At 42.7% G+C, this 21,803-nt stretch overlaps 1 protein-coding gene across 6 annotated transcripts in view; it reads left to right on the plus strand.

Moving 5' to 3' along the window:
* RTN4IP1 (reticulon 4 interacting protein 1) overlaps positions 1–21,803 on the plus strand; it is a 134,763-nt gene that overhangs the window by 110,443 nt on the left and 2,517 nt on the right. For 4 of the 6 annotated variants that reach the window (XM_055535306.1, XM_055535304.1, XM_055535307.1 and 1 more), the window contains 5 exons: positions 1,210–1,258; positions 10,284–10,420; positions 12,788–12,892; positions 13,491–13,674; positions 16,814–16,906. In XM_055535306.1, the coding sequence (XP_055391281.1) occupies positions 1,210–1,258; positions 10,284–10,420; positions 12,788–12,892; positions 13,491–13,674; positions 16,814–16,906 (568 nt within the window). Of the gene's footprint in view, positions 1–1,209; positions 1,259–10,283; positions 10,421–12,787; positions 12,893–13,490; positions 13,675–16,256; positions 16,413–16,813; positions 16,907–21,803 lie in introns of all 6 variants that reach the window. The other 2 variants (XR_008698188.1, XM_055535305.1) reach the window with 2 other exon arrangements.

Raw genomic sequence — 21,803 nt, forward strand, 5'->3', positions numbered from 1 at the left:
GATCAGGTGTCCCTGCTTAAGGTAAGTGACCGAGTTCCCTGCGCTTTCCAGCAGCGGAGTCAAAGAGGGACCCACAGCCTGCAGCTACAGCGTTTGCAGTGACAGGTAATAGAAGCATAGCTACTGCCGCAACTTAGTCTTCAGAAAAATGGTTTTTTCCCGTGGGCACTCCATATGGCACTCCACAATTCTCATGAATTCTCTCAACAGTATCTCCTTAGCTAATGCAGTATCAGATATCAAATAGTAACTTTTGTAATGTCTCTCAGCCTAGACTGGTAACAGAACACCAAAGTGCAATTCAGTACAGTTTTCTGAGGATTTGAATCTCTGCAGTCAGAGGAAGGCAGTTCACTGGAGCGCTAGCTTAATTCAAGAATGAAATGTAAGAATGTGTAAAGCAGTGATTCTTGACTAGTGAGTCTCTTTTTGAATCATACCTTCTTTGGGAACTTGGTGATAAGTCTGATGGATCCCTCTTCTCCCCAGTGCACTTAGGCGTTGTCTCACCAAACTTTGCATGTTATTTGAGTCAGTTCACAGTTTCAGGGGGTACACCCTCACAGCCCTCAGCAGCACTCATCCACAAACCCCAGGCTGCACACCCTTGATCTGGAGAGGCAGGCAGACTACACACGGTGAGCAAACATGGTGAAAACCTGGAGCGCAAGCATGATGCACTGATGAAACAGATTCGTCTGCTTTAACAGAAAGCAAACTGAAGACAAGATTGGTTTCCCTTTATGAAAGCTGGTGAGCGTGAGGGGACGTGTCCGAACAAAAGACGTTTATTCCACTTTGGCAAGAATGTGGTCAGGAATGTGATTTTTCTTAGAGAGCAACTGAACATTGTGTAGCACACTGAAGAGGACCCCAGAGCTCGCCCCTAGAGAAGCTGTAGTGATGAAAGCCTAGAAAAACTATAAGGCGAATGCCACCAACAGCCATCTGAGCCACCTTTAAAAATACAAATCATTGGTGTATTTGATATTTTGTATTTTTGGTAAAGAGTTCATAGTATGTCTAACTTTAAGCATTTATGGATTCTTGGTGAACCTGATAAATAAAAACCTTGTGTAATAGAATCTTGGAAAGCTGAATGTTTGCTTTGGGGATTATCTTCGAGCCAGTTACGTGTTGAAAACATCTTGTTTGTTTATTCAGTTATGTTGGCTTAATATCTTCATGATAGTTTCTTTTGTGTTGCAGTGTTTTAATCCTGGGCGCTTCAGGTGGAGTTGGTACTTTTGCTATACAGGTAAGACAATTTATCTTGTGATTAGGAAGATTATTATTTTCATGAATTAAAAAATTTATATATTGTGGATTACTTTTTCTTGAAAGCTGAGAGAAATTACATTCATTGTGATTTCAGCTTGCTCTTCTAAGAAGGAAATTTTCTAAGATAGAAGGAAGCGTTAACCTTTCCAGTGGTTTAATATGTGAATTAGTTTTGTGGACATCCTGTGTAACAAATGGAGGAAAGCTTTCAGGGAGGAAGACCATGGGCAAGTGAAAATGGATTGAGGTTTGCAGTTTGGTAGAAATTGATAAGCTAGTTCTAAAAAATATATATATAAGACATGCAATAGCCAAAATGCTGTGTAAAGATGGTAGAACTCATATCTACAGAATCAATGCAATCTTATCAGAATAGCAGCTGCCTTTTTTGTTGTTGTTGCATAAGCGGGCAAGTGGAACCTAAAATCATGCGGAATTTCAAGGGACCCCAAGTTGCCAAACAGTCTTGGCAAAAAAGGACAAAATTGGAGGACTCACACTTCTCAATTTTAAAACTTAGTTACAAAACTATAGAAGTCAAAACAGTGGTACTGGATTGGCTTTACCCCAAAAATGTTTTTGGTGTTAAAAAAAAAAAGAAATAGGGGGAAAAAAAAGAACTACAATAAAATATATATATGTATTAAAAATATATATATATGTATCAAAAAAAAAGTTTTTTCATAAAGTTAGATATATAGATCAATGAAATAGAATTGAACATCCAGAAGTAAACCAGTGTATCTGTGACCAGTTGATTTTTGACAAGGGTGACAAGACAGTTAAACAGGGGAAAGAACAGTCTTTTCAGTGAGTGGTACTGAGTCAACTAGATATCCACATATAAAAGGATGAAGTTGGACCCCTATCTCACATCATATGTGAAAACTAATTCAAGCTGGGCCAAAGACCTAAATATAAGAGCTAAAACCATAAAACTCATAAGAAAATATGGGAGTAAATCTTCATATATTGGATTTGGCAATAGATTCTTAGATATGACACCAAGAGCGCAAGTAAAAGGAGGAAAAAATTAGGTAAATTGGACTTCATTAACTTTAAAACTTCTGTGCATCAAAGGATACTATCAAGAAAGTAAAAAGCCAACACAGAATGAGAGCGAATATTTACAAATCATTTATCTAATAAGGATATAGTATACAGAATACGTAAAGAACTCTTAACAGCTCAACAACAAAAAGGCAACCCAGTTAAAAAATTAGCAAAGGACTTGAGTAGACACTGCTTGAAAGAAAATTTAAAAATGGGCAGTAAGCCCATGAAAAAGTGTTTAACATCATTCGTCATTAGGGAAATGCAAATCAAAACCACAGTGAGTGAGTGACTTGAGGAGGTGTGGCATTTATGTGTGTGTGTGTTTATGTATTTGTATATACACCCCCCCACACACAAAATGCATATTACTAGCCATAAAAAATAATGAAATATCACTATTTGTAGCAACATGGATGGACCTAAAGAATTATGCTTAGGGAAATAAGTCAGAGAAAGATAAATACTATATGATATCATTTATATATGAAATCTAAAAATATATAATAGAAATGAATCTACATACAAAACAGAAACAGAGTCAAAGACGTAGAAAAGAAACATGGTTACCAAAGGGAAGAAGCGGGGAGGGACAAATTAAGACTGTGGAATTAAGAGATACCGGCTGCTATGCATAAAATACATAAGCAGCAAGGATTCACTGTATAGCACAGGGAATTATACCTAATATCTTATAATAACTTATAATGGGATATAGTATGCAAAAAAATCCACAAAACCCTGAATACCTGAAATTAACACAACATTGTAAATCAACTATATTTCAGTTTAAAAAAAAAACAGTGAGGTAGCACTTCACGCCTACTAGGATGGCTATTAAAAAAATGGAAAATAACAATGTTGGCAAGGATGTAAAGAAACTGAAACCCTTATACAGTGCTAGTGGGAATGTAAAATGATGCAGCCGCAGTGGAAAACAATTTGGCAGAATTAAAATTCTTAATTCTGTATTAAACTTAGAATTACCTGTGATCCAGCAGTTCCATTCCTAGGTGTATACTTGAGAGAAATGAAAATCTGTGTTCAAGCAAAAACTTATATACAAATGTTCATTTGCAACATCAGTATTCATAATAGTCAAAGAAATGGAAACAGCCTTAGTGTCTATCACCTAATGAATGGAGAAACAAAATGTGGTGTATATATACACAAGGGAATGTTATTCAGCCATCAAAAGGAATGAAATTCTGATTCATGATACATCATAGATAAACCTTCAAAACCTAATGCTAAAAAGTGACAAACCCAGACAGAAAAGGTCACATTTGGTATGATTCCATTTATATATATTGTGTCCAGAAGAGGCAAATCCTTGGAGACAGAACAGATAAGGGGCTGCTAGTGGCTGGGGGAAGAAACAGGAGATGGAGAGGATGCCCAGGAAACACACACCTGGATTCATCTTAATTCACCTTTAGATGCTGCTGTGGCCTGAATGTTTGTGCTCCTCTGAAATTCATGTTTTGAAGTCCTGATGCCCATAGTGATAGTGTTGAGGCCTTTGGGAAGTGGTTAGGCCATGAGGGTGGAGCACTCGCGGATGGTATTAAAATCCTTATGAAAGAGGCCAGCAGAGCTCCCGAGCCCTTCCCCATGGGAGGGCACAGAGGGGAGGCACAGGCTGCGAACCAGGAAGGGGGCTCAGAACACACCCACGTGCTGACACCCTGATCTTGGACCTTCAGCCTCCAGAACTGTGAGGAGTACATGTTTGTTGTTTATAAGGTACCCAGTCTGTGTTGTTATAGCAGCTCAAATAGACTTAAGGCAGATACCCAGTGCCTAATCCATGGATTGTCAGTAAATGTGAATTAATATGTAAACGGAAGAAAGGAAAAGAGGGAGGGAGGATGGGAGAAAAAGAGAAGTATCATATCCTGCTGGTTAAAGTGTAATTAGCATAACTAGTTTGGAAAATAATTTGGCTATGTCTACTAATTATGAATATAAATTGCCCTGTGACAGCCTAGCAAAATATGAATGTACTTTGTAGACAGAAATATAATCATCCCTCAGTATACCAACCTTGTATTTGTTCCAGGACTTCCTTGGATGCCAAAATCCACGGGTGCTCAAGTCCCTTTCATAAAATAGTGTGAAGTGTGCAACTCTTTGCAACCCCATGGACTGTAGCCTGCTAGGCTCGTCTGTCCATGAGATTTTTCAGGCAAGAATACTGGAGTGCATTGCCATGCCCTCCTCCAGGGGATCTTCCTAACCCAGGGATCGAACCTCTTATGTCTGCTGCATTTGGCTCAGAGGGTAAAGTGTCTGCCTGCAATGCAGGAGACCTGGGTTCAATCCCTGGGTCAGGAAGATCCCCTGGAGAAGGAAATGGCAACCCACTCCAGTACTCTTGCCTGGAAAATCCCATGGACAGAGAAGCCTGGTAGACTACAGTCCATGGGAATGCAAAGAGTCGGACACGGCTGAGTGACTTCACTGACTTCACTTCTTTACCACTAGCAAACTACCACTTCCCCTGGGAAGACCAGATAAAATGGCATAGTATTTGTATATAACCTACACACATCCTGTTGTATAATTTAAATCTTCTTCAGATTACTTATCGATGCAATCAATGTAAATGCTATGGAAATAGTGTGCTGTTAATTCAGGTTTTGCTTTTTGACATTTTTTTTTTTTCCTGAATATTTTCAATCCCTGGTTGATTGAATTCAGTGATGTGGAGTTCTTAGATACAGGGAGTCAACTATACATGCATGTTCACCAAAAGATATGTCCCAGAATATCCCCAGATATGTCCCAGGTATTATCCCCTAACTGGCCATCAACAGTAAAATGGGAAAGTGAGTGGAAGTCGCTCAGTCGTGTCTGACTCTTTGTGACCCCATGGAGAGTCTATGGAATTCTCCAGGCCAGAATACTGGAGTGGGTAGCCTTTCCTTTCTCCAAGAGATCTTCCCAACCCAGGGATCAAACCCAGGTCCCTCACAATGCAGGTAGATTCTCTACCAGCTGAAAGAATGGTAGCCCAAAATGGGAAGTGAAAAGTGAAGTCACTCAGTCGTGTCCGACTCTTTGCAACCCCATGGACCATAGCCTACCAGGTTCCTCCATCCATGGGATTTTCCAGGTAAGAATACTGGAGTGGGTTGCCATTGGCTTCTCCAGGCAAAATGGGAAACTGAACTGCAATATATTCTTATGTTTAGAGTATTACACAGCCATGAAAACAAACTACTGGGGACTTCCCTGGTGGTCCAGTGGTCTGCCCTCCAATGCAGGGGATGCAGGTTTGATCCCTGGTCAGGGAACTAAGATCCTACATGCCTCATGTCCCAAAAACCATAAACATAAAACAGAAACAATTTTGTAACAAATTCAATAAAGACTTTAAAAGTCTTCCACATCAAAAAAATCTTAAAAAAGCAAACCTTAGTTGTGCACAATGTAGTAGATGAATTGAACAAATAGAAAGAAGTCAGAAACAAGAGTATAACTTATACGATTCCATTTAATGATACTCAAGAACAAGTGAAACTAAACAGTAGTGTCTAAGGATGCTTATCTAGATAGAAAAACTGTTTTTAATAGGTGAGGGGAGGCTTATGTGAAAGTCCCGATCGTTGTTGTTACTTCCCAGGGAATGAGGACGGTTTGATTGGGAGGGGAGTGAGGTATCCTAGTTCTTACTCTTGAGCGGTCCTTAAGATAGTGTTTGCTTTGTAATAATTTGTTAAGCTGTACATTTATATTCCACACGCTTTTCTCTGTGTGTTATGTTTCACAATAAAAACAATTTAAATAAGATTAAACAATTGATTAATAGAAAAATATCAAGGTTAAATCCCATACAAAGTTATTGTGAGAAAAAGAATGAAGAGTAGAATAACGTATCTACAGACAAGGAAAACGCATGAGAAAACAACAAAATGAAACCTGGAATTTCAAAACAAGCTAAAAAGAACATTAAAAATACAAAGACATGAATAAAATAAATCAGAATTGGAAAAACTCAGAAATAAAGTAAAAAGAAATAACAGAAGACTAAACTAGAAGGAGGGCTTCCCTGGTGGTTCAAACAGTAAAAAAATCTGCCTACAATGTGGGAGACCTGAGTTCAATCCCTGGGTCAGGAAGATTCCCTGGAAAAGGGAATGGCTAACCACTCCAGTATTCTTGCCTGGAGATTTCCATGGCCAGAGGAGCCTGGTGGGCTAAAGTCCATGGGGTCACAAAAAGTCAGACATGACTTTAGACTAAACTGCAGCAGCACAGCAGTAGAAACTATGTGTAAAGAGGAAAAATTGTAAATTGCAAAGAAAGGAAGAGATAAAGACAGAATCAAGAGAAAAGTGTCATGTATTGAAGATAGGAAAGAAAATTGCTGTATCAATAAGAGTCTCTGATGAGGAAAACCAAAACGAGGGAATAAGACAAATGCTAAAACCCATAATTCAAGAAACTTCCCTACTTCCCTGAAGTTAAATGATTTGAAATTGCATGTTAAATGACTGGAGTGCTTATCGAAGAACATGGACCCAGAATGAGCAGTATCAAGGGAAACTAGCAAAATTACTGGCCTTTAAAGAAAAGGAGAAAAATGAAAAAAACTTTGGGGCATCTTTAAAAAAAAAAGAATGTGACATATGAGTAAAATTAGGTTATCAGCACTTTTTGGTAACAGTGCTTTAATGCTGGGACTGGAGTTGGAGTAACATTTAAGACACTTGAGAAAGAATATGCTAAAATTTTATATACAGTGCAACTGGCCTCTGTGTAATAAAGGACATATACTAACTTAATAACATGCAAGAACTTGAGGAGTATGTTCTTCTGATCTCTTTCTGAGAAATATACTAGAATATGAGCTTCTGAAAACTAAAATAGCTAGAGAGACATAACCCTAAGGACTGGTGGTACATGTTAAATATACAGTTATCTGTAGAACTAAAACTTGATGAGGGCTTAGAGAGTGCAGTGTGTAACTGACAGAGTAAACAGCACAACTGTTTTTAAAAAGAAATAGTGGGAAAGCAATTTAAAATTATTTGAATGCTTTCATTGATCATATTGGGGATGAATTTAGTACTATTATTCAGAGACTGGTATATGTGTAATATACACTAGAACGGTTGGGTATTTATGGCATGTTTTAACTCTATAATCCCCTTTGTCTTTGACCATCAAGATTTTAGTAGTGCAAGAAAGAAGATACAGATGTAATACAGGTTAAGTAAAAACTTGATAGTCTGGAGTTTGAATTGGAAGTATCAAAATGAACTCAAGAGCTATTTTGTATATGTGTGTACGCAAAACTGTGTCTTGAAATACCATTGCTCACATGCACACAAAAATTCAGGGCCTTGGAGTAATGGCAGATTCCAGATCTATGGCATGAAATGTATAAGAATGAGAAGTTAGTAAAAACTAGTTGAGTCATGTCAAAAAGACTCAGCAGCCAACTTGAAGAAATTCCTAAAGGTTATCAAAGAGGACAATTTGAGCTTCAGAAATAGTCATGAAGTTACAAAAGAATGAAAGCTTCCAAATATTTTTAAATCCATGACTTAAATGAGTTCATGATGATATTTTTTTTAAAGTGGTCACTTGGAAGATGATAGGAAACCAATTTATTATTTTATAAACTAATAAAAGGAAACAATTATTTGCCCTTTCTATATGAATTGTACACCTGAATAAACAAAGTAGTATGTGAGGAGAGGTGTTTCTCTATAAAAGTATTCCAACTACTAAGTGAAAACAGGAGATAGAGAATAGCACCATTTTGCAACCACCAGCAGACAACCACTGAGACTTAATAAAAAGAGGAGCAGGCAGACACACTCAGCCTTCTGTAATCGCAGATGCTGTTCTTAATAGTGCTAACGGACATAAACGGGAAGCACAGGACAGAGTAGTGTGTGGAACTGTCCCAGATGTGCAGGCAGAAATTCCAGAGTTTCCAGGGAAAAACTCTGCAGGTACATGGCCTAGATTCTTTTGCAGATAAATTTTAAGTGAAGTGGGGTAGAAAAGAAGCCTATAGTTAAAAAAAAAAAAAAAATAGGACGTCATATTTTTAAAATGCACAAGACTAAACTGTAGTATCTAGGAAATACATGTTTGGACGATAAAACCTTTTTTTTTTTTTTTTTTTTAATGCAAGGAGGTGATTTATTCTAAGTATCAGGGTGATGATGCCTTTTGGGAGGGAGAGGGCACAGTGTAGGGCTCTTGGAGTGACTGCCAGCTTGCAGTCCCTGTTGGAGCACTGTCTGCCTTATAGATGTCTCCTGTACTTGGGTTGTATTATTTCTTCTTATTTTTAACAGTTTACATAAAATTGTTTTTAAATCTAAAGGTGCTTTAAAACCTTTCAGTAGTGTGCAGTGATAGTAGGTGGGAAGAGTCCCTGGAGGAGGAAATGGCAACCCACTCCAGTATTCTTGCCTGGAGAGTCCCATGGATGGAGGAGCCTGGTGGGCTACAGTCCATGGGGCTGCAAAAGAGTCAGGCATGACGAAGCGACTGAACGTCAACAACAGCAGTGATAGTAGATAGTTCTAAGTAGGAGAGGAAAATCTAGAAATTTGGAAAAAAAATTTATTGAACTTCTCAAGATGTGACAAATTCTGAGTATTTAATACTGTTTAAGAGAAGCACAAATTAAATATTGGTGCTTAGAACACAATTTCCTTTTTTCTTGTCAGTTTCTCTTTTCTACAGATACTAGATATTCACCTTGGATTGTATTCTTCACATATTTGAGTTGAGTTTAGGACTCGATGTTGAAAGCAACATGTCATTACATTATACTCAGTTGTCTCTGTTTGTGGCCCATAAACATAAAATATCATATTTGATGTCAGCTTAAATGTTTTAATTCCTCCTGAGATTTCCAGGGTATATTCCTTGGTTAATATTACTTTTTAAAAGTGAGAAATTAGATAAGATTATGGATAGTTTTTAAATCCTTTATTTTTTTGTACACACAGCCTTTGTGTGTGTATCACTGAGTGGGGTTTCAAGTAGTGATCAGAACACGGATCTTGCTTATTCTAATGAACCTCTACAACTTATATCAAGGAAGCTTGGGAAATTGATACTGAGGACAGGAACGAGAAAACAACGAATTTGTTATGACCTCTAACTGTCCATTTGGAAATTTCTCAGTGAACATCAAGTAACTGTTCTCAGATTTTTGCTGATAATGGCTCCCTTTTAATTGTATGAAATTGCCATTGTAGGAAAGAATGACAGCAATTTTGGAGCATGAAGCTTTCTGGATACTTAATCCTGAATCCTTCATTTTATTTGTCTAGTTATTTTAAAATATAAACTATCTGCATTTTAAATCCCACAAACCATTTATTTAGGTCTTTTTACTCCAAAGGAGAGGACCTGATCCATGTTTTGGAAGCAAAATGGCCACATTTTCTTCCCCTATTTTTAAGAGCACCTTTCGCTCATTACCCAGTACCTGATTGCTTTGATGCTGTTGTCTGACTCAAGGTTATGCTTACTGGAGATGCAAATGAAGTGATGTTGTGTTTTTATGCTCTGGATACATTTGAAATAATTATTTTCTGAGGATGTGGTGTTTTTTCCCCTGTTACCTTTGTCCTTATTGAAAATGTTATGCTTAAGGTCATCAACTTTTGTCTTTTCTGATGCTGGTGAGATTCTGAGCCCCTCTTTAAATGAATTGGTTATAACTTCATGAAATTAAGGCGATTCACTGTCTCGTCCAGGGAAAATGAGATCTGTTTCTAGGATCTTTCTTTGTGAACAAAAATTTAATCATTTTACTAGCCTCTGGCAGATGGCTTCTTGTAGTTCTTGTTAAGACAAATCACTTAGGATTGTCTAGAGGCTGATGTATGTGTATCATGTGGTGCCAACTCTTTTTTGTTCAATGCAGTTTTCTGCCCCCCTCCCCTTTTTTTTTCCTTTTTGGGCAGGTAATGAAAGCATGGGATGCACATGTGACAGCAGTCTGCTCCCAGGACGCCAGTGAGCTTGTGAGGAAGCTTGGGGCAGATGATGTGATCGATTACAAATCCGGAAATGTGGAAGCTCAGTTGAAATCTTCAAAGCCGTATGTATCCAAACAGGGTGCACATTGGGAAGATGGGAACAAGGACGATTGGTAATGCGCGCCTGAGATGGTTCGGTGGCCTTACCGCCACGTTGGCATCTTAGAGAAGAGTCTGTGAAAACACTTCAAGTCACTGGAGGTGATTTAGGCCGGTTTCTGTTTTTCCTCCAGATGTTAATACAGCACGATCATGTACTGTGATTTATACTGAGGATGATATTTTGCTTACCTGGCCTTTTACTATTTTTTAAGTTAACTTACTTTTACTGCTGGTGTGTAAGAAGGCCGTATGGGAAGGTATATTCCCTCCAGTGGCATCTGTCACTATGAGTAGAACCTAGAGCAGCACATGACGTATGTGATTAGTATCTTGCCTTTATAATGGGGGTTTCAGAGAAGCAGAGGCTGTGTAGATACCAGTAATGGATGTTGTCATCGTGCCTGAACGCCAGGCTGTTATTTGACCGAACATACCAAGTGGGAGCAGACTCTGGAATTCCCTCAGGCCCCCGTCCGTCCTGACTGTGGCTCAGGCAGAGACAGGGAGGTGTTTCAGAACCTCGTCTTCACTTAGCCCAGGCAAAGCTTCAGCAGAGTGTCTCAGGAGCTATTTCACTGCTTCTGATGCAAAGATTTTTCCTTTTTTAAATTAGTTTTTTTAAAACATTATTTATTCATATGGCTGAGCCAGGTCTTAATTGTGGCATGTAGGATCTAGTTCTCCACCAGGGATCAAACCCAGGCCCCCTGCGTTGGGAACATGGAGTCTTAGCCACTGGACCATTAGGAAAGTCCCTTAAATTAGTTTTCAGAAGCTAATTATTGTTGCTCACTTTAAGTAGAAGTATATTTTCATAGGTTTAAAAAGAGAGAGAAAGACCTAGGCTTCCTCACAGTAGTAGTGTCGGCCAGTCATCTCTCTCCTGCTGCTTCTAGGAACAGCAGCAGGAGACAGGCCAAGGTGACCAGCTGCCTGCTATCCACCTTTAGACTATGCATGTCTGAAGTCTGTCTCCAGAGAAGAGAAGCCCTGGTGGGTGGAGGCGGGCATGCGCACAGGCCAGCCTCCCCTCTGCTCCTCACTGGGCTCCTCTGCGGCTCTGTCCAGCGGCTTTGCTCCTCCTGTTTGCTCTTTTCCAGTCAGAACCTCAGTAGCTCACAAATGCAGGCTGTTATTTTTTGAATGACTGCTTAGTTAAAATTGATCTTTGCAGCTTCTGCCTGGAGGTTAGTCTCTTAATCCACCTAGAATAAATTTGTTCCTCTTTCCAAATAGCCTTTTAGATTTGAATCCTAGGATTTTACAGCAGGAAAGGGCTTTGAAGTACTTCAGCCCTACTCTGTCATGCTACAGTCAAGAACATAAAGGGCAGAGAATTTAGGAGTATTTTTCATGCTCAGGATGATGCCACTTCATCATTAGTGGGAGAGCTAGGTCTGCAGCCTGTTCTCTGGACTTCTTTTTTCAGGCAGTGCCAATTCTGTAATGCCAGGCTGCCCTCTGTAATGCCATGGCTTCCCTGATAGCTCAGTTGGTAAAGAATCCACCTATAAGCAATGCAGGAGACCCCGGTTCAATTCCTGGGTCAGGAATATCTGCTGGAGAAGGGATAGGCTACCAACTCCAGTATTCTCAGGCTTTCCTTGTGACTCAGCTGGTAAAGAATCTGCCTCCAGTGTGGGAGACCTGGGTTGGAGAAGGGAAAGGCTACCACTCCAGTATTCTGACCTGGAGAATTCCATGGACTGTATATTCCATGGGGTCACAAAGAGTCGGACATGACTGAGTGCCTTTCAGTTTCAGGCTGCCCTTAAGTTTTTATCTAAATTAAGTATCATCATATTTGTTTATCTAAAATTTGGGAATGAAATAGGAACTTAAAAGTAGAAACTTATACTCATGAAAAGAATTTTCTGTTAGTCTTTTTTTCCTAATGAGAAGGATAATCTAGTAAGGTCACTCTTCTGAACTTCATATGCTTCAGTTTTTATTTGCCCTTGTTTAGTTTAGTCCCATGAAAGACTCAAGGGCCACAAAGTTGGCCAAAGTCGGTTTTAGAAGCTTTGATGTTTGACTTTGTGCAGATGAATTTAGAAGGGAAAAAGGGTTTACGGAAAAGGAATTCCTCTATTAGCTTGCTTGATGTATAAGCATGTATTCTCTAAATAGATCTTTGTTTTCAAAAGTATTTTAAAACTTCTTTGGGTTTTATCCCGTTTAAGTAAAATGTAGTGATTACAGCGATTTTAGATTAGCTGTAAGGAGTTGAATATCTGTTAGTTCCTGTGGATTGCAGTATGACTGGGTATTTTTGGCATGTTAGAGCAGAACTGAAGGTTGAGAGCAGGCTGTTGATTTCTCTGTAGGCACAGTGCTGATGTTGTACATGAAACCAAAGGAAAATTCCAGAAGGTGAAGAGGATGCTTCTGCACGCAGATCTGATTGTGAAGGGAATAAAAGCAAATCACTCGTGTGGGTCAAAATCTAATGCACTCCTGTCTTAAGTATTCACATGCACTGAAGAGTTCTGTGGCTTATATTGGATGGATACTTTGCACTTCTCTACAAAGCTTCAGTCAAAGTGTCTCAGCCTTGGCAACCTTAGTTTCTCAACTGTTGACATTTGAGGCTGGATACTTTTTTTGTGGTGAGAGGCTTTCCTGTGTGTTTTAGGATGTTTTATCATCATCCCTGGCCTACAGAGGCTAGTACCCTCTTACCACCACCTCCCCCAATTGTCACAACTAAAAATCTCTCAAAACATTGCCTAATATGTCTCCTGGGGACCAAAATCACTCTCAGTTGAAAACCACTTGTTTAAGTCATTCTTAAAGTATTAGAAAATAAGATGATTTTGTGATTTAAAAAAGAAATCACATTTGACTTACCTTGGAGAAAACCCAGTAAGTAGACGTGCCTTTTCTCATTTGTCCAAGCAGCCACCCCTCTGCTGCTTGTGAGCTGTCGCAGAAGCAAACCATGGAGCTCCCTGGCAGAGGGAGTGGAGGCGGCTTGGAGCCCTGGGTAAAGGCTGACCAGGATGTTTTGATATGGTTCTTCCTCTCCAGGTTTGACTTTATCCTCGACAATGTTGGCGGATCTACCGAAACATGGGCTCTAAAGTTCCTCAAGAAGTGGTCGGGAGCCACGTATGTGACTCTGGTGACTCCTTTCCTCCTGAACATGGACCGGTTGGGCATCGCGGACGGCATGCTGCAGACAGGCGTCACCGTGGGTTCTAAGACGTTGAAGGTAGGAGTAGAGTCTTGGTTGGCGCGAGCCAGCAGGCACCTCAGGCTTCTGGGATTGGGTTTCCTCTGAGCCTTTTCTCCTCCAAGAGAAAAGAAACTCTGGAGTCCCATACTGACTGGGTACAAATTCTTGCCTCCCCTTTGGTAGCTGTGTAGCCTGTGAAAATGACTTAGTGTCACTAGGCCTCAGCATCTTCACCTGTGAAATCCAGCTCATGGTGTCTCCCTTACTGTGTATTGTAGGAATTAAATGAAATCTTCCATGTGAAGAACTTGGCATGCCTAGTACCTAAGACACGCTTATTAAATGATAGCCTTTATGATTAGCTATATTACCGCTCTCGATTCCGTCTGATACCACTTCTGTTTTTTTCTTGTCTGTGCCTGATGGCTCGCTCTCTGTTTCTCTGTCTTAATACATAAGTCTCTTGTGTATGAGGGTGGAAGTTTTATTAAGACGGCATAGAGCCGGCTGTTTTCATGGTAGTAACATGGGATATGCCAGTACCTCAAATGGAATAAGTGATATAAAAAAATAAAGATACATGCTTGCTTTTTTTTTTTTTAATTTGGCAAAATACTTCAGGCTCAAGAGAAAGGCAATAGAAGTTTCCTCGAGGTAAAAAGATTGTATGTTGAGCTACACTGCCCCATATTTGCAAGGCGACTGGCTCAATAAGTATCTTCAGCTTCTTCCTGATTCTAGAAATTAATTTGGAAGCTTTTGGGGGTGAAGTTTAGGACTTTAAGTCTCTCGAATGCTCTGTACTGAGTCCTTAGCGGTGGGGAAGCAGGGCCGTGATGGAGGAGACGCTGCTCAGTCCTTAGGAACTGACTCTGGGTGACAGGAGTGAGCCAGCCGGGCACTGTGCTCCAGGTTCCTCCTTTCACTTGGTGCAGACGGCACCCGGGAGCAGTGTCCACAGGGTGCTTTGTTGTGGAGAGCGGAGTCTCAGCTGTCCTTTGTCTCTTCTTTCCCTTTTCATCAAACCCAGGCTTCGCAAGTGCTTTAGCATATAAGTTTAAGTTTTCCGTAAGATTTCAAAGTTGGTGTTCCAGGGAGACCGCTAACAAGTTGAGCTTCAGAGTTGTCCTCTGAGAGTAAAACAGGCCTAGCTCTCTTCATTTTCCCTTTCCCTTTCTTGAAAGATGATAGTGGTAATCTCATGCGAAAACCTTTTAAGTAGTTTCTGATGTCTTCCTGAGAATGTGCACACTTAAAGCCTCATTGTACTGCCTGCCTGCTTTGGTTTACTCTCTCCTGTAATGGCCTGGAAAAAAAAAGAAACCACAGATCCCTTAGAGCAGAATATAAAATTCTGCTGTTGCAGACCAAAAGTTTCACTGCACAGAGCAACCTGCCGTGAAGATCCGTAGATCCAGCAGTTGTGACCATCGCTGTTCCTTCTTTAAAACCCTGAACAGTTACCAGAATGTTTTAATTGTAGTTGATAAGGCCAGTCCTTATGGAGAAGTACATGAACAGGTCTCCTGTGAATATAATTAACTGGACCTGCTGTAAGCTTGGGACAGACAATGCCTCCTGTCTAGCTGCCTGAGCCTTCAAATTTGGTTTTGTTTGTTTTAGTTAGTTCCCTAGACCAGTGCTTCCTGGCCTCTTTCATGCTATGACACACACAGGAGATGATAGTATTTAAATGGCATACTGAGAGCGCCCTGAGCCAAGAGCGTACCATCCGGAGACTTCTGTCAGCCTGGGCTCTGCCCTGCTACTCCAAGGGCTTGTCATACCTACTGTAGGGTGAGCTTGGCTCTGTTTGCATCTGTGGTCCTGGGATAATGATTACCAGTGACCCCTTTAACTCTTAACAGTGTTCCAGGTTGGACGATGAGCTAGGGGGTCACTCAGCCAAACCAGTAAGCCATTCTGGGCACATCCGTTGCCTTGACAGCAGCTTGGGTTTGTCTGTTTCTCCACGGTCTTAAAGACTGGTTTGCATTGCCCCAGTCTTTCCTCAGCAAGCTTTACTTTCAGCACTAGATAAACACTTGTCGAATCCTTCCTGTGTCAGATACTTTGCATACATTCACATTTAGTCCCTCCAACATCCCCATCAGCTAGGTGGTGGTGCCTCCACCCTACAGGCCAGGATACAGGCTGAAAGAGGTAACTTGACCTACATGACACAACCATCGAGCCCTGAGGCAGAGCAGGAGAGTTCTGCTGCCCCTGCCGGCTTCATGCCAAGATGGTAGCTGATCGTCATGCTGAGATGTGAGGCAGTCGTGAGCTCAGTGCAGAAAGCCTGTGCTTGCCTGACGGTGGTGGCAAGTGTGGGGAGGGAGGCGGCAGGTGGACACTGGCTGGCCCCGTCCTACCTCTGGATCGCTCTCATCTGATGACGTTTAGTTGGGAGGGTCGTTGAGGTATCACAGAGAACCTCAGCTCACTTGCTGTTTTGATAATGGCTTATCCTACCTCCAACATGGAGAATAATCAAAAGTGGGTATGGCAGTAGAGTGGTCATGAACCTTCTTGGTATAGGACTTTTGCTAATCTTCATCTGGGGGCATTTTGTCCCATCATAGCATTCAGTGACTTGGGACTCGGTGTAATTTTAGGGGAAGGTCCAGCCATGACGCATGAGGAACTTTACACTTCGTTTTGCTTTTAAAACTGTCTTATTCCTCGGAGCCAGAAAAAAAATAATTGTGATTGGATTTCTTGTCTAAGATCATATTTTGGTGCCTTATGCCCTTGAAGCATTCCTGAATTAGGTAAAACCTCTCTTCTGGTGCCTCGGGGCTTTATTCACACCTTGGTAGGGAAAGTCTGGAGGTCTCAGCCCCTCATATCTCCTAGGGGAGAAACCGAGTGTGTGAGACTAGTGAGACTGCCCTTGAAAAAGAGCTTTCCTGTGCTTGCTTGCCTGATAGTCACAACGTGGGGAAGAAGCCCGAGTTCACATGGGTGCATCTCTGTTCACTCACTCAGTTATGAAACATTCATGAGCATCCGTTGTCCGTCCGTCACCATGCTGGTGTACACCTCACTGTGGCAGCATGAGATGGGAAAGCAGTTTGTCTGTCTTAGTCATCCAGGAAATGCGTTTCCCTGAATTTGCATTTAGTCAGATTTCTTCCTTTCTAAAATTTGACACGTTTTGTTTTCTTTTTAGCATTTCTGGCAAGGAGTCCATTATCGCTGGGCCTTTTTCATGGCCAGTGGTCCATGTCTAGATGACATTGCGGAACTGGTGGAGGCGGGAAAGGTAAGTGTGTTGCCAGGGTATCCCTGGTCACCTGGGTGACCTTCCTAGCAAGCCCAGTCAGTGGGAGCTCTACAGAGGTAGGCTCGGCCAGTGTCCACACTGCCTGATATGCCAAATTCAAGTGCTGTGTTTTGGGCTCTGTCTCCATGGGAATCATAGTCACAGATGGCTGCATTTGAGTAAGAGCATATGCCATGTAGGGCAGCCCCCTTGGTTTAAGATGAGAGGCAGGCCCAGAGAGCTTATATGCTTTTCTCAGAGACACTTGGTTAGATGGCAGTAGAGCCGGGATCTACAGCTAGGCTGCTAACATTTTGATAATGGTCCTGAAAAAAAGGTACTGTGAAGACAGTCATTGCACAAAGGTGGGGATAGCCTCGTGAGTTTACAGCTGAATTGCTGCTTGAGCTTCTGAGGGTGCGGCTGCTCTGGACGCCAGCAGATTTCCAGATGAGCAAGGGGAACAAACACCATGGCTCTAAGCCTCAGTAGAACTGGACTGTAGGTTGGGTCGCCGGGTCTCCTGTTCCCAGGCCAGTGTAATAAAATCAATGGCAAATAAATGGTACGCCTGAGAGGGTCAGTGGGCAGGACATGGTTCAGAATTGATGGCGATTTTGGTGGAGACAGCTGGTTGGTGTTTCTGTTTGAATCTGTCCTGACTTGATGGTGAGGGGCTGCTCTCTGAAGCCTAGTTTTTGAGTGTTGGAAGGCCTCTCAGGGTTGATGGGAGTTGAGAAAGGCTCCTCGGCTACTACCTGCTTGTTTAAGCTCGCACGCGGTTTTCATGGCCCAGACATGCCATCTCTGGGAGAATAACCCAGAAGGCAAATTCATATTCTGGTGCTGATATTTATGATTTTTATTGAGAAATTAATATGGAATTACAGAATGGGGAAAATTATATACCCTGAGGGTTGCATGAGGTCATAGATACAATGATTATCATTTTATAGATGAGAAAACTGGCTCAAAGGATAAAGGGACACGTTCATGTTTGCAGAAGTGGGACCACAGCTCATACCTCCTGACCCAGTCCTGCGCTTTTCCCTCCCCACCGTGAAGCTGCATGCTTAGTGCTTGAAGCTGATCTGGGACTTGAGCTTAAAACTGACCTGTCCTTGTCATTTTACGGTGGGCAGGGAGAGAGTTGGAGCAAGGCACACCCCGTGATCCTTGCTAAGCCACGCGGAAAGAACCTCTTGAGATACGTTTTCCTTTGTTGGCACCTGCCCCTCGCTGGCTCATTTCCTCTTTCCACTTTGGTTTTGGAAAAGAATGTTTTTAGGAAATTACTGGCTGCTTTTTGTGCATTTAGTTTGTTGTTGTTGTTGTTGCTGTACTATCACAGGCAAGGAAGCTTCGATAGAAAGTGGCTCATTACTCTTTCCAGAATATTTTGGTCCCAAGTTTGCATGCCTTTTCTCAGATTTCTAAGTGTTGACGTGTACTGGGTGACCAGGGACAGCCTTGTCATGACTGGAGTTGAGTGCCGCTCTGTAGGCTTCTCCGCACATCCCCCAGAGGGGCTTATTTTACTTCTGGGAAGAAGGAGGTGAGCTGTCATCAGATAATACGGCCCATAGTTCTACATAGTGCTGAACGGAGCCCCATCCTTAGAGGGTCCCCGTCCTCTGGAAGTCACCACACTTGTCCTGACATCTGCTCCAGACTGACCACATGCTTAGCATCACTCTTTTGTGTTCGAAATATTGTGACTCTATCTAGAAATTACTAGTTATGCAACAGAGAAGAGAGGTGACTTGTGTGTGTGTCCCCACTAAATCTGGTAGATATGAGGTGGCATGGCTAAAAGAGGACATAGCAGAAATAAATAAAGATGCCCTCTGGGTGTCATGTCCTCCTCCAGGGTGACTGAGGAGATGGTCCTTTGGCCTTTGATCCTCTTCTCACCAGGGCCGTTTGGGCTCATTTCTGACCATGAAGCGCTCTGGGACTGTGGTGGTTGATATGTGACCCTGGATCCACAAATAGGTCAGCTGTCCTGTGCATCCTGCTTTGTTGTGGGTGTAAGATGTCGTTGCCTGTCTACACTGGAAAATTGGAAAGGATAACAGAACCGATCTACTTACGTATTATGTGGTTAGTAAAGCTTAAATTGGATGAGGACATGGAAGATCCTTCCAGGCTTTGGCTGAGTGCTTGATGAATCTAATTAGCAGGTGTCCAATAGACAACCTGGAGTTGTTATTTGACAGTGTGCGGCCATGAACCAGAAGAGCCTACTCTTTTAAAATGCTTTAAGTTTTTGAATGAGTAATACATTTGTAAGATTCTAAATCCAAAAGGTAGGAAAAGTTATCTCATAGGATCTCCTTTGACTCCTGTCCCTCAGTCATGGAGCTTCTCCTTGTCAGACCACCGCCATTACCAGTTTCTTGGGTATTCCAAAGATGTTCTGTGATTCAGTAGGGTGAAACAAAAGCATGATTTTTTTGTGCATATAAAGGTAATTAGCACGTTGAGTTTAATGGGCTGAAACTGAAATTGTGCCTTATGCCTGAAGTTTATTGGCATTTTCTGAACACAATAAACATTTCCTGTTCTTAATACTTCTTAGCTAACTGTTGGTGTTGGGTTGCCTACCACAATGCGTGAAACATCAAAAGACATGAAAGAAACTTGAACTATTGGTCTCTGCTCCTGAGGAGGGGAACTCAATGGCTGGGGCTCAAGTATGGGATCCTTTGGACACTTTCATCTTCCTGAGTATGTGTATGCCCACCTGTGTTCTTCGTGTGTTATTAAGGCCATTTGAGTCCACAGGTCCATTCAAGAGCCTAGGTGACCAACCAGATGTCTTGGTTGAGTGATGTGGTTCATATCTTGGTTTGTTTATTTTAGCCAGCATCAGCATAGTCCCTATGGAACTTATTTGAATTTAATTCAAAACTGTTGAGAGCTGGTAGCCATTTTGCTTTGCTCAGTAGGGTGTGGAGAGATGTGTTGGCCACGCTGAGTTGCATCCTGAGCACTGTTCACTAGAACTTTCTGCAGTGAATGGTAATGGTCTCTCTCTGCATTGCCTAGTGTGGTAACCACTAGCCACATGTGGCTATTGAATACTTGAAATGTGGCTGGTGCTACTGAAGGAGCAGATTATTAATTTTCCCTACTTCTGATTAAATGCAGATCGCCACACGTGGCTCTGGCACGGTTTTGGCCAGGGCAGCTGTGGAGCATGCCGTAGGTTCTGAGGCAGATGATTTTCCAGACCCCTCTTGGAATGGCTGGGCCCTAATTTTGCAATGAACTGTATTCCAAAGCTTTAAACTCCTTTACTTGCAACCGGATTCTCACTCTCCCCCATAGAAAGAATGTAGTGGTTAGGGACTGAGTCTCCGGGACCACTAGGAGAGCACTGTCTTGCCAGATGTGGCAGGTACCTCATGGACATCATAGCCTTGATGCTGCTGAAGTTTTTCAGATGCGTCTGAAGTTGTTTCTGTGGGGAGATGCAGGCCGAGTTTCTCCTCTTACCTTCTGGCTCTGAGTGCCTTTTTTCAAGGGGGCCTAGGGACAGTCCTGGGATGCTTCCAGAATGGGTATGTTTACTCCTTTGGGGAGCAGCCTCTTCCTGCACCCTCCCCCTCCCATCTCACCTCCTAATCGCACCTCCTATCTGTCAGCCTTGAGTTTTCCATCTGGGGCCAGGGAGTTCAGAAATAGCAAGTCTGAGCAAAGCCCACCCTTTCCTTCCTCATATCTCCTTAGGTTAAGCCTCCTTTTCCCCCTTCATCCTGACTCTGGAAGTCCTGGCCCTGTGGAGGAACTCAGAGCTACCCCTTTCCGTGAGGTGGTGGTCAGCTGCGGCCCTGCCGCCCCTGCTGTGGGCCCTGGGCGTGTCCCCCGGTGGTGGACTGGGATCGTGCCAAGGGCTTTAGGTCACCCTGGGCCTCTGTCCCCTCATACTGCCCATACTCTGAGGTCAGTTTCTGTGCCTGGTAGAGGCTGTAGCTGAGGGTCTGGGGAAGAGGTGACAGACTCAGAGTTCCCTCCCCAAAGTGTCCCCAAGCTGTGCAGTGATGACATCGGGGGTCTGGGATCCTCACTCTGCTCCTCTGCTAAGAGCTCTGACCTTGAACTTAGCCCGTAACCACATGCGCTTCAGATTCTAATCTGTCCAGCAGGCTGGCTCAGAGATCCCCCCAACTCCTCCCACCTCTGTTGGACTCTACTGTTCAGTGATTCCTGCGGGGAAGTGGGGACTGAGGGAGAGCCTCCCCTGGCCACTGGGCCTGCCTGGGGGCATCCCCTCCCTGCCAGCTCTCAGCCAGAGGGTTTCTGCCTCGGAGGTGGGAGGCTTCCCAACTGCTGCTGACAGCAGAGTTCCCGGGCTGCTCCAGGGAGCCCGAGGTCCCTCCATGGCCCTGTTCTCAGGGAAGGATGTCAGGGCCTGGCTTTGTGTACCCTTTGTTTAAGGAAGGGAAGGGCCATCGGGAGAGCTTGGATTTGGGTCCGAGACTGGGATGCTGGAATGCTGCAGCCGTGCGCTCCCAGTGTGCTTCCATCCCTGCGTGCCTGCATCGCCCCCAAGTGCAGTGTGCAGCCCGCCGCTTTATACCAGGGCTCCGTGCGTGGGCCGGGCTGCAGCAGTCATTGCAGCAGCGTCCCCACCGTGCTGTGGGTAACCTTTGTTTCCCCTCTCTGGGGTTTTGCTCTGATCCCTTTGTCCATCACAAACAAGCATTCTGGGTCTGGTGTGAGGCTGCGCGTAGACACTGCCTCTTTATGCTGTTAATCTCTGTTTGATGTCACACATTCAGCCAGCAGTGGCATTTGCCTGCCTGTTCATTGAAAGCCTCTTCTTCATTGTCACTTTCGGGAAGAGCTGAATGCCCGTTATGCCCCAGTCAGCCCCATGGGATTATCCGCC

Source organism: Bubalus kerabau, chromosome 9, assembly GCF_029407905.1.
Source record: "Bubalus kerabau isolate K-KA32 ecotype Philippines breed swamp buffalo chromosome 9, PCC_UOA_SB_1v2, whole genome shotgun sequence".
In the NCBI taxonomy this organism is placed as follows: domain Eukaryota; kingdom Metazoa; phylum Chordata; class Mammalia; order Artiodactyla; family Bovidae; genus Bubalus; species Bubalus kerabau.